The sequence below is a fragment of the Aphis gossypii genome, chromosome 1 (assembly GCF_020184175.1).
Source record: "Aphis gossypii isolate Hap1 chromosome 1, ASM2018417v2, whole genome shotgun sequence".
Taxonomy (NCBI): domain Eukaryota; kingdom Metazoa; phylum Arthropoda; class Insecta; order Hemiptera; family Aphididae; genus Aphis; species Aphis gossypii.
In genome coordinates, this window is record NC_065530.1 from 80,932,330 (window position 1) to 80,946,955 (window position 14,626).

The window sequence follows — 14,626 nt, forward strand, 5'->3', positions numbered from 1 at the left end:
TATTTTTTATAAAATCTCAATTTTTATTTATAGTGACTATTATGAAATTATATTGTGTTATTAACTCGTTTCAGACATATAGGTAGGTACACCGTACATACAAACTGTACACGACAGGTGCTAACCAGGAGGTCCTAGATTAACCACAAAACAGGCGATTCCATTTTAGAACACATTTTTTTTTTTAGTCACAATGTAACATTGACAGCACTTATGTTTCAACGAAACACACTATTAAAAATGTAATCGGACAAATAATTGTACTATGATGCGTTACTGGATATATAAACGCGAGAAATCTATAAATTATAAGCGCGTAAAAAATAATAATAATAATAGTAATAATTCCGGAAATTGTTTTAAATGTACGCTTCATTGGCTGTGTACATATAGGGTTCATATAGCTGTGTAATGCCACTGTATTTTTTCAATACATTCAATGGTATTAAAATAATTAATATAAGCTACATTTTATTATTTTTTTCAATTATTTCGACCAAATCCTTTCATGATGACCATTTTAGGGTACTAAACATTTTTGCAATATCATTGCACAGGAAACGGTGTAAGAAGGTTGACCAAGGGTCTTTTCATGTTCGATATTATTGTTGCATCACACTGGGGGGTGATTCAATTGAAGTTTTTATTTACGCCCATTTATAAATTAGATTTGCTCACAGATAATTCGGAATCCATAAAAATGATGTATGATTTATTAAATGGTCAAATTTGTCTAACGAAATAATAGGGATAGTAAATAAATAAATCTCTGAGAACGAGAACAAAATATAATATACATTCTAAATTAGACATATTAAAATTATTTATACACTGATACTGGGCACTGGATATAAATATATATATATAATATATGTATATTAAGTAATAAATATATTTTTTTTGTTTTAACATAGTTATAATTTTTTTGAATTTATTTTATAATTCCAATTACATCAATAGAAATATTTAAATGTATACAATACACAATAGATTGATGATTCCATACATAAAATTAATAAATGTAGACCACTTTTGAAAACTACAGCAAGTACCGTAATGTATTTACCAAATTGAACATATTATGCAAAAAACATATTTCTTTTATGCATTTAGTATTCTAATTTAATTCAATACGTGTCCAAATTACTACACAAGTAAAAATAGTCAATTATTTTGATATAAAAACTAACTTTTCTTCGTCTTTTAAAAATGAAAATAACGGTTATTATGTGTACGTGGGTGATAAATAACAATAATAATAATATTTTTATATACATATTTAGTGTTGAAATAATTTTATCGGTAAAATTCATAAAATAAAAATATAAAAAATATATTTGTGAAAAACGATACACTCGCTTATGATAATTAGTTAACAAACATAGGTAATATTATATTATAGAAACCTAAAATGAAAGAAGTACCTAATATTTTTATTAAATAGTCAATATTTTTGTTTAGATTGTAAAATCTGTTAATAACTATTTAAGTTCATTGTTAAAATATATAACTAATATTTACATAAGAAATAAATGGTAATTATTTGCATAAATAAATACAATATTTAACCATAAATTATTAAAAAATATTATTATTATTTTTTTTTTTTTTTTTTAGTTATTAATTCTAGTATTACCTAATAATTTGAATTATAACATATTTTTATTTTAAGTACAAACACTCATTTTTAATAATTAATTACTTAGCTGTGGAAGTAAACAATATTAATTTTATAAAATTGAGATTATTCTACTAGATAAATAATATATAATTGTTTTTGTATTATTTAATTATACTTGTGCAGCGTTAATTATTATAAAAATTGAGTAAATACTTTATCCATTTTCTAAAATTATTATTTTTTTTAAGTGTAGCCAAAAAAGTTATAATTAATTTTATTAAGCAAAAACATTTCATAAGATTATTGTTAATGGGTACCATTTATTACAAAATCATCTGTTTTAATTAAATTGAAAAACAACTGAGTTGGAGATAAATGTCTTTAATATGTTCCATAGTTCCGTATTCTCCTTTTTAACTATAACAGTATTATTATAAATTACGCACGATGTGTTCATGAAACTAAGTTGTTTTTTTTTTTTTATCAAACCGTGTATATTATAATATTTTTGATTTGATTTTCAGTTTAGATTACTTTTCCCGCTAACTCATACTACTCATAGGTATTCCTAATAGTTTATTTACGATTCAATCCATTACATAATATTACCTACATTATTAGTTATTACATATTATTATTATTATTGTTGCTATTACTATTATGAATTATGATTATGATCATTATTCATTATTGTCCAACGAGTGCTCAGAAACCGTCATAAAGTTATTGTAACGCGCTATCCTCCAGCTGTACATACCATCGTATATAACACGCCTATAACGTGCATTCGCTTCGTCCGAAAGACTTGGGCGACAGCCGAGCGAAATATTGTAGTATTATCGGCGCGTATAACTTACCTACCGGGTAATAAAAACTGAAAAACTAAAAACATGAAGATGAAAATAAAAATCTCATTTCACGGTGGTGCAAACTTTGACGATCGTTGGAGAAAAAAAAAATAAAATTTCGACCGAATAATAATGTTATAATGTTATTACATCGCGCGCCAAGGACGTGCGGCGTGTAAGCGTATTATACCTTTAACAACCTGCCTGTATATAATATTATCATATTATTATGTTGAAAAAAATCCTCCGCTTATATCCGTGGCGATGATGATGGGAGGGAGGGTCAAAGGGGATACGTTATAGTTTTGCCCTTCTCCTACCACCTGGGGCCGTCTGGTGTCAATCGGTTGATTTGATTTTTGCATAGTCACGGCGCCGCGTTACACATATTATTATTATATATTATATTAACATTATTATTATACACGCGCACGCGTTGCAGACAACATCGCTGAGCCACCGCGGCGGTTGATTATACTTAGACACGTCCGTCCCCGCCTCAACGCCACCACCGGCAAATCGGCGAATTTCAGAAAATATTAAAATATATCCAATATTGGTACTTGCAGATACATACTTTGTTACTATATTAAGTCTCGAACAGTGGTTTCTGATACTTCGTGATGGTATTTTGGTTCGATGGTTTCATTTTGGGTTTATAAAAAATACAAAAATAATTAAGAGTTAGAGTCCTGATTAATAAAAATAATAAAAAAATGATTTTAAAATAAAATCACTTAAATTTAAACTCAGAAAATTAAAGTTCATTTTAATAAAATGCTCGTCTCTGAATTTTATTCGTAGTTCATAATAATATTATGTGCTTATATTGTGTCGACGGTACCTGTTAATGATATTTTCTTTATCCGCTGACTTCTATAGAAAGTATTCTCGTTAGATTTTGTAATCAACGATATCTGTTGCAGGGGTTGTAATGAGTTATCATAGCCATAGAAAACCTTCGTTATTATTACTATTATTTGTCGAGATAATTAAAAATAGTATCTCTCTTAGAATTCAGTTGTATCTAGAAGACCGCATCATATTTTATTATATAGATATATTTTATTGTTTGTACTTATATAACCCATTGAATATTAATATCAATTGTTCGTGTCCGTGTTTAAGGGTTGGGCGTCAGTCGTTCCATCATTCACGGGTATACACTGGATAGAATTAAATTTAATAATTTTAATTAATTAATTTTTTTTTACTAAGACGGTCGTTATTGTCATAATATAATATAATCTACGATTTGATAAACTTTCGAATAAGTATTTTTATACGATTATTTTTATAAGTGTTTGCATTATTTGATTATGTTATTTTTAAAAAGAATAAAATTACGCATCAAAATTTGCGCTAAACAATATTACGTAATTGCGCCCTTGAAGTAAATATAAATAAGAACACAAAATGCTCGTTATTATATTATTATAAGCAAATAGATATCATATTATTTACCTTTGTCTGTTATTTGTTTTGTTATACTTTAGTAATCAATCGGTCTGAAGTTTTTCGATTGTTCGATATGACACCCATACAGGTGCCTATACTACCTATACGTTAAATTTAATTTAAATTTTAAATAATCGGACATAATAATATACCTACACATAGGTACTTAACTATAAACATTTCAAACAGAATATTTTTTTAATCGAACGCCATTACCCGTTGATGAGGGTCCCTCATATTATAATATAGCAATAGCGTATTATTCAACCGTCATAATTATTGACCATTACAATAATGTATTACATATTATTATATTGTATAGTGCCAATGCGGTCAGCGTTTAGTGTTGGTGTTACCTATAATATGTTATAAATACTATTTTTTATACTTATTTATTGCTCTTTACTTTTGATATGTTTTATTTACGTGTCAGCTCGCCCCCGTTTGCACGGCATGATTTAGGGCGAAATCATTTGCACCGCAAACCGGGTGGGTGAGCCGCAGTGGTGGGGGGGTTTGATTAATATTGTTTTGGCCGTTCCGTCAAACTGCGGTCGAACCGTATGTTCTGTTCTGCAATAGTATACACTGTTTCATAACGATTCCGTACAAGGAAAGTACAAGTTTATACGGCGTTTGTGTTGTTGGTATAGGTATTGTAACACGTTGGCTGTCTGCAAGATTGAATAATAATAATAACAACACGAAGAGCTAAAAGCACGTACTTCTCAGTTTTGTGTTTGTATTTTTATATATATATATATATATATTTTTTTTTTATGTAATATCTCAAAATTTACATATATTACGGTTGTTTTTGATATTTTTTACGTAAATAATATACGTATTGATACATAGGATACATATCATTTCTTTTTGGGGGTATTATAAACACGAAGCTGCTGTAGAAATAATAGCGTAATACAATCGATTTTGTAGGTGGCATTCGCATGGTAAATTTTAATTGTGACAATCCGCCAGATTGTCAGCACCTTTCTTGTCTGGGAGGTTTTTTCGACATGTTTAATTGTCTTGCCAAATCATACATAATATATATTATATATTATTTGCATCTCGCCTAAAACACGCACCTCGTCGTAAAGCCACATGTGACATAAATGTAATTTTATGCAAACATGACAAGCGACCTCGGCGAAGATGTAATGTACGTAAGTACATAGAGTAATCGAATGACATATGGAATATAAATAATCAACAACCTTCGAAGTCTGTATTGTTTCCTATATCAATTCGTTTAGGCTTTCGACCAAACTGTATTAACAAAATGACGAATTTAGATTAATTCGTTTTTTTCTTTTTTGTATTGCAAATGTAAGAATTACGTTATGCCATTTGAATTCCATCGGGTGAAGGCCAGTTTATAAATCTCAGATAATATTGTTCGTCACAATGCTCTGTTTTACTTTCTTTCCGTAACAAGGAACGCGCGCGTGTAAAGCGAACGTTCAGAGACTACAACGACAACAACGAAAATAAATGAATAAAATAAACCAGTGTGTGGGAGGGCAGATTTGAAAGTGAAATATTTTTCTAAACAAGTCGTGGCGACCTTTTTTGATCTGGTCAACCACTTTTTTCTTGAACACTAACTAGGTCCAAACTTATTATATATACACACGCTATTTGTACATTAAATAATAGTATTATTGATCAATATTGTATAGTGGCTGAACGAGTTGCTACATACTTTTGGAAATATTCTATGTAGGTATGCACTAATATTTCGATCGCTATGATGGTAATTTGTCATTTTTGTATTTTATTCTATACACATTTTCTAAAGACGAAAAAACGAGTTAATGTTATGTTTTTAGTAGAAAAATAAGGAGCTTATCGAAAGTGTATAACGCGTGATATCATGCGTTTATTTGATTGTAACAATATATCTACTTATTAGGTATTATATCTTTGTACAAATTAAAATAAGACCAACACGATAATAATTCACTTTCGCTCTGTCCGAGATCAGTGATGCACGAAATGTCCGTTTACACGATCCAATGATCTATTACATAACTGTTAGAAAATTATCGAAATAATTATGGATGTGCGAATAGTACCTATGCTTGATATAATATATTGGAATATTGCCAGCTGTTGCTTAGTTATTGCATTTTTTTTTAAAACCGCTGCCGTATACGGTACACGTTTAAAAACGAATTATCACATGTGCGTAGAGTTTATAAAAATGAAAAGGGATAAACATTTTGTTAACTGTTCGGTTAGTAGGTGGTTTTTTTTATGACCAGTAACATGATACATATTGGTTATTGCGGAGAAGATCACCTTGAGATGAATGAATAAATAGCAAGGGTTTCCCGGACGGGTTAATACAATTATACAAAATATTAGGTGTAGCAAAAACTTTATGATGTTATGTATGAACATTATTATGACTGAGAGGAGAATTTTACTCTCTCCTGATGACTTATGATGTTATACCATATTTGGCTTTGTCCAATTTTGTTGTTTCCTTTTTACTCGGGAGCCTGCCGAAAAAGGGAATCGGAAATCCGTGAACAGGTTTATGGTTGAACTATAGAAACTAAAATTTGACAATTACAAAATGCTATTTTTAATTTCTTTAAAAAGAAAAACAATTTAAATTTCAATCAGGGATTGCTAAAATTTATGTTAAAATTCAAAAATGATTGTAATCAATTAATTTTTATTTTTTTTTAATATGTAGAAGTATAAGTACCTTCAGATCAATAAGAAAATTTTTCAAGTTTATATTTAAGTTATATGTAATTAAATTTGAATGTTTGTCAATTGACTTTTATTGTAATACCTTGAGATGCATTCAAACAATTTGCATTTAAACGTAAGTCCAATAAATAAATACATATGTTATATAATATATATATTATTATACAGACATTATTAACAATATGTATAAACACTTACATAATTGCAGATACTTAAAAACTGGAATTTAATAATTTCAAACTAAAAAAAAATCTTAAAAACTTTTTTTAGAACTCGTTATCCTTACAGTTATGTAGGTACTAATGTGCAACGTGATGCAATCACATTGTTTGTTAAAAGCCAATTACCATTGAGTTATTTGACATTGGACAAATTTTTCTCGCAAAATAAACTTAAGTTGACGAAGTTATTAACGTTTATAATGTGACGCATTAAATCAGCAGCAATATATCAATATGGTGCTATACCTATGTACATTTTAAAAAATCGAAAACATTCGGCTTTGTCGGTTCCACGAGTAGGTATACGATAGGTATACGTCATGGACGTAAGACACGCGTATAGTTTTTACAGTAATATCGAGATCAAATCAGGATAATTGTTTGATTCCTACGTCTATAGTATATAATATATTATAGTAGGTAACTACTACTATTATAATATCGTATATACATAATATAGCTAATATATAAGTGTAGCAACGATAATTATTAATGCGTAATCGTTTTCATCCGGATTACAATTACTATTATATTCCAGTCCTTGAACATTCGAGACTTGTAAGATAATACGAAACTCGGTGAAAAATTTGCACACAAGGCGTAGTGGGTATTGGAAAAATGTTAGATTAAATTAACACGTGTATAGGTTTGTCTTAAAACCAGTGCCATCATGATTATACAGGTGACCCAAATCGCGTTTTCAGCAGTCGTATCCGAGAATCGATCTATACATAAAAATTTCTTATGGCGCAATATAGGACATGATGGGTAAACAATTATTTGAAATTCGAAACGCCGAGAATTTACCGGAACGGAAATTTTAAAATGCATTAGTCGGCTACTCGACGCGCGCGACAACTGGTTCGCCGCGGCCTTGCGCCGGGAGACCGCGCCCGCCGCACACTTCCCTAGAAACTTTCCAACCAAGCAATACACGGAACGATAGGATAGGACGTATAATGATTATTGATTATAGCATGTATCGGTGGATCGGATAATGCAAAAAATATAATAATATAATAATAATATATTTATGTATAATATTTGCTCGTTACATGTATGTCATAGTCGTTCGTAAGTACTTTCTAGATATTATATTAATTTACGTTTTAATACTATATTATTATCGTCTTACAAATTATACACAGCGAAAATGTCAACTGTCGTGGAAGATAGGTCGACACATTTCGTTTTATACTATACGTAGGTACGTCTATCCGAGAAGATATTTTTATTTATATAATTATATTATAGCAGTCATAGCACATTATATGCCCCCTCTCTCCCATAAATACATGGCTCGTAATATTACGTTATTCCAGTGATTGAATATGCACGTATAATATATATATTTACGTGTCGCGTCGTTAACCCGCGATAAGACATTATGCGTCCGTTTACAGTGGACCTCATCCTCGCGCTTCACGACTGGCCGGATTCTCGACCTTGCGGAAAACCGCAATTTTTCGTTCAAACAATCATCGTAGCAAGTAGCAACAATAATACACCAAAGACTATGAATCAGCGTAATGAGGGCTAGCTGACAAGATCCGCAAAAAAACGATAGTACATATAACATATATTTATGATTATGTGAGTCTATATACATTATATCATTTGTATCATTGTATCGTACGTACTACGTATTATACAGCCATACAGTTACCTTCTATAATAATTATTAGTGAATTACATAATTTATGAGAAATAACATTGAATTTATACAAATATATAATAATTAATGATACTTTTTGATGTACACAAATTATTTGACAAAATTTAATTTATTCGTATTGCTATTGCGTAAGTACGTATCGAGAGGGATGCAAATTTTAAACTTTCCCAAAGAGCGTAATTTAGGTTTCCCTACACTTTCACCAAAAAAAAAAAACCTGATTGAAACCCGAGGTCTTGCTCAGTAAGAATTATTTCATGTTACCTTTTAAGTAGAACACTTTGTAATATATACCTATATTTATTATTTATACAATAAATCGAAACGGTATATGCAGCTATAGGCGTAAATGCATGCAGGGCACTCATTTTTCATTTGGACCACTTGCACCTGCCCTCGTGTTCCTCGGTCTCTTTGACCTTTGTGCGCATACCGATTGTCAACCTCACGGCGGTAGTTCCACGCCACCTCATGCAGTGCGCGCAACACTACCATCGCCGTCTCCATAAGTGCTCAACGATAAATCTCGAATACCTTGACTTTGCCCGTCACGTGTGATTGCTGTGATATAGTAGCGGTGGTCTCGTATACATAACACACCGAGAGGACTCGGCTGTGTATAGCAGCAGGAAAACACGCGTACTTATAATAGAAGTTATCCTGCAGGTCCTTATCGATAAACGAAAACAACGTGTTCCATAAACGGTTTTTATTGTTGGCTGCTGTGCACTGCAGCAGTCTTACACACCAGAAGTCGTGAAAAAAATGAAGAAGAATTAAATTTTGTTTTTTCGTTTACAATTATGTACTAACCATCTCAATGCAACGGTGTCTTATCTAACGTATTGTCGACCGCTAACTGCAGTATCTACGTTAATTCATCACTGAATTAAAGATACGGTATTTTAAATTGAGTTTCTGCGAATAATATAAACAGCGACATAATAAGAATTGGATTTATACAGCAACCACAATTGGTTTAAAATTTTAACAAGCGATGATTTCCTCTGACAGACAAATCCTCGGTTTTTTCCTATATTTCTTTAATATTTTTCAAACAATAGAAAAAAAAACTGTCACCTGATTGTCGTAATAGAAGGTACCTAATTACATGGATAAAAAATATTTATGTATACATTTATATATATATACTCGGTCGATTCGACGACCAGAAATGTTCAAGGACACCAATGTCAGCAGTCATCAACAGTAGTGCACTCTACGCCACCGAGTACGACTCCACTTGCTTATATATACGTATAGCTACTAGATAGTAGCCTGCAGTGACTGCATACCTGATGAAGTGAATCCGAATGCAGGTCTTTGACATTGTTGAAACCGCACGAGAGACATCCGCCTACTAGTTTTTATACAAACACGCGGTTACCGAGCACTACACGATACGTACCTACTTATGTATATACATTGGCGGAAAATCGTCTGCGACACAAACAAGTAAATACAATAAAGTATTTTCTATGCCCCGTCGATATGTAAATACGCCTAGGCGGATGTGATCTGTACGATAAGGTTAGTCATCGGAGACCACCGAGCGAACGTCGCCGGGCTCGGCTCCCCTACGCAGGTGGTAGATACCTTTATATAATATAATAATACACATAATCACGAGTAGTAGGTGTAGCAGTAGGAACGAAAAGATCGCAAAAAAAACAGCTACATTTAACCTAACCAGAAATAAAAAAATTAACTACTCAATCCCGATAATTTAATAGTTGCATAAAATAATGTAGGTGTATATCCCTGTTACGCATTGTGTATTTAAACGAATTACGCATTACGATCGACTACCAGACTGAATCTCCTCAATTTTTTTATTTTTAAATAAAAATAATTCATCATACAATTATATACATATATTATATTGCACACATGACTAAAATCTACACACGTTTATATCTTATATGACTCTTAGACAGTATCATTATGATATATAATATAGGTGGTATGTACTTAAACACACAAATGTGGGAAAATTCCGTTCTGCCTCTCTATATTTTATAATATTCGAGTCTAAAATGTTTCTACTATTATAAGCAGAAGTGTTATTATACAAACTCACGTTTATTTTATTGCCTACTGCCTACACTATAATATATTATTATTTTATTTTTAAATGATTAGTATTACTTCCGCCCCTTTCCAGTGTTATAAGTAGAATACTCATTAAATTTTAAAATTTATTCATAAAATTTTATTTTTTATACTTGTAAAAATTTATAAATACTCAACTGACCTAACCTCTACCTAACCTTCTGACTGTAAATACAATGGTAAAAAATAAAAATTTACATTCACTATATTGTTTTTGAAGCACATTTTATCTAAAATATATCTATCTGTACATTTATACAGATAATCCAACATTGATTTATACTTCTATCACATTGAAGAAAATAATGTAATAATATTGTAAAAGTCAATTATTTATTGTAATTTATTTCGTTTGGAGACTTAATAATATTAAGTCTGTGCTTATTATGTTTAGTTACTCATAAGTATTATTCAAATGTGTACAAGGTAGTGTTTATTATGTGTAAATAATATTATGTGTATGTATACATGCATTTAAGAACAGTTATAACAAACGGACAATTGTTTTCAAAAGTATCTACCTAGCGTCCTAGCCAATAGAAAGTAAAAAATAACACTATGATATATGGGTGTATGCAGTGAAAGATTTCGTGGGTGATACGAAGGCGTGTTCGTATTTGGCATGACAGTTGTTCCTACCCTCCCCTTCTCACAAATTGGCCCAGATCTAAAAAAAAGTATAAAATAATATGTAGGTACAATACACTACCAATAAGCGTTAATCACGAAGTGGTTTTTCATTGAAATAATATTAAAAATTTTAAATTGGAAAGTATAGTAATTATTATCAAAATGACTTGTCACGACACATAAGTTTTGTATAATATATAAACCGTTTAACGATTGCAATGTACTGATTAAAATGTGTGATTGGCAACAAGATAAGCTGTTAAACGATTAATGATCATTAATGAACTACCTACTGATGTTAAATTTTTATCAACGATTATCGTAAATGATTAATATTAAATAACTAGTGAAACTATTATTATATTGAGACATCAATAATAAAGTCTTATTTGTTTTGTTTTGTTTCAGTGAAAATGAAATGCATCCTGCCTGCAGTGTTATGGCTGTGGCAACTCATCAGTTTGGTAAGTAACAACCCAATATCATATGGACAATAATTTTTTCGATCCTGACTTATATCATCATTGACCAAAAAGAAATATATCATTTCATTTTAAATTATAGACTATAAGTTACCAAATTGTTTCAAATTACAAATTATTAAAAGTCAATCTGTAATTCTAATACTTAGATATGTATCGTAGTTATGTATACCTGATATCTATAATATTAATATAATTGAAAAATTGAAAACTTAAAACAATCGATTTAATTAAAAATTTTCGAAAAATTTCCATCTGTACTTTTAAGTTATAATATAACTAATAGTTATACTATAGTTATACAAGCCTAACTTTATACTCTAATACTTTCATATTATTCGATCAAATGTCCAATCATCATAATATCGAAATCGAGGGGAAAGTATTGAAATTATTATTATGCTAGTATTAAATAGTGATTGAAACCGGTTTGAATACTAAAAAAGAAATGATTCACCAATGCACAAAATCTTACTTAATGTCTGCACAAATAAGTGATCACTATACACCTTGATTTTTCTAACCACTTGCCCGTGTTGATCTATACACACCGATCTATTGATTATTTTAAATTTTGAATTATCTCGCAAGTCAACTGATGAATGAGAATAAATCTCATTATAATGTCACCAAGATTACATTTTAAAAGTAACTACGGAAGCAAATTTTGAATAATAGGTAGAGATATTGTGTTTTTTTTTAAATTAATAATGATTTTAATGGAAATTTTACTGATGGAAAGTCACGAAAACAAGTTTGATAATAAAGATTTTTAATTTTGACCGAAGGTCGATGTTAATCACCTGTTTTTCGACGTTCGTCGTTAGGCTAAACAATGTGTATTTTAATAAAAGCGTTCTTGAGATACATAGACTGGAAGGTTGTGCATACATTCTGCACTATGTTTTCATAATTTTATAATTTATTTTATCCTTCAAGCGAAAAGGGAGACGGCTAAACAATAGTATTTTATTTCATTATAAAAGTTTGATGTTATAATTGAACACGAATACATGGGTTTTCATTATTATCCAAGCAAAATAGATATTATTTATAATGTATTACCTACGTATACGTATTCGCTTCTAGCAGTTATTTCCATATATGATTTTTAAAAATATTTTAGTGTAGGTATGTGTTTAAAATATTTTTAACAAATCTTCAACTCTTTTTTTTTAGATAAATGTAAATTATTTATGATATAGGTAGTAATTTAAGAAAGACAAACTTATTTGTTGTTCACTGACCTGTAAATCGTGGGTAGATCCACCAGACGCCTAAACATTAATAATTTACATTTGAGATTTGCATAATTCAATGATTCATTTTTTCGGTTCTTATATCGCCACCAATTCTTGTTGTAACACTATATTGAAATAAATTATGGTTAACACTTAATCATGACGTATGCCATAGAAGCGCTCTGTGAGTTTGAGTATTGTTATAGGAGTTGAGGTTTGGTTTACTGTGAATTTGAATTTTTATATTGTTTGAGTTGCATTAGATTAAATTTCTTTGCAATATTGCCAAAAAATAAATAAATACCTGAAAAATATCGTTTGTCGTTGGTACGCTAAAATCTATAAATAGTAATTTTTAATTTTTAATCAATTATAGTTTAACTTTAATACGTCATATAATTATATGTGTATATGCCATATACTTATTATTTCATAATAATAAATACAATATTGTATTCAACTCACATTATTGGTGGTCTAAGCTCTAAACCATAAAAATATGATCGAATAACCGGAATATATATAAAATTATCTATCTATTGAATCGATATAATGATGGAAAATTAACTTTTCCATAATTTATTGTATGATATATTGTCGCGGTATGTATATTTCATATAGACTGCACTGACCATTATTGTGTGTATAAATCTATAGACTTCGAGTAGAATATATCGCCAGACAAGCGAAAGGAATAACTGGTTTCCTTCGTCTCGTACTCGACTCGAGTCGAGATTACTATAGTAGAGGCAGGTACTTATATATATTGTTTGAAGAAAACTAGTTTTGAGAACATAATATCTAAGCTTGTGTGTATGGTTTTTCAATAGGTACTCTGCTGCGAATAGCATAGCATAATATTAGCATTTCAACAGTCCGTTTGCAAAATCTAATAGTATAATGTATAACTATTTTTTTTTATCAGCGCAATTTAATCTTTTTATTGATTCTGTATAATGCATACTATATGTTATTTAATGATTTAATTTTTCGGTTTTGGTTGATCATTAAAATTTAAGTAGGAAATATACTATACTGCAACTATTGTGGTATTCGACTTTTATTATTCTATATTACTACCGTGTTACGCTACGCGTTATGTCTATATTATGCATTATACAATAAACATAAAAGGTGTATTTTATTTATTTATTTTTTAACTCACGACTCTTATAGAGCTGACCATCGATGGTCTTTTGAAACTAATTGTAACTAGATGTTGTCGCTGAGATTGTTGCAGTGTATACCGCATAGTATTATTCTTTTTATATATATAGTGCGTACGGGTGCACATACATAATATATATTATATATATATATCTATAAAAATATATTGTATGTACGCATTACATACAATATCGAACTTGGCAACGGCTCGAACACGGGGCACGAGCAGTCATTCACCCTTAAGTCGTGATTTCAGTTCTTTAAAGTGTTCTCGGACGATTATATTAATCGTGATCGCATTAAAATCACTGCGTCGACTGAAACGCATATATGGACGTTTTACGCCGGATCTCGAGATTAGAACACACATACACATGTGCATAAAAAATAAGCTTATGTATTCGTATGGTTCGAGATAGCCCAAACATAAAATAGAGTTAC

General features: G+C 30.1%; 1 protein-coding gene across 1 annotated transcript in view; it reads left to right on the top strand.

The window, feature by feature from the left end:
- Positions 1–14,626, top strand: part of LOC114126776 (uncharacterized) — a 126,000-nt gene that overhangs the window by 2,129 nt on the left and 109,245 nt on the right. Inside the window, exon 2 of the mRNA XM_050209554.1 lies at positions 11,704–11,759. Coding sequence (XP_050065511.1) covers positions 11,704–11,759 — 56 coding nt within the window. The remainder of the gene's footprint in view (positions 1–11,703; positions 11,760–14,626) is intronic.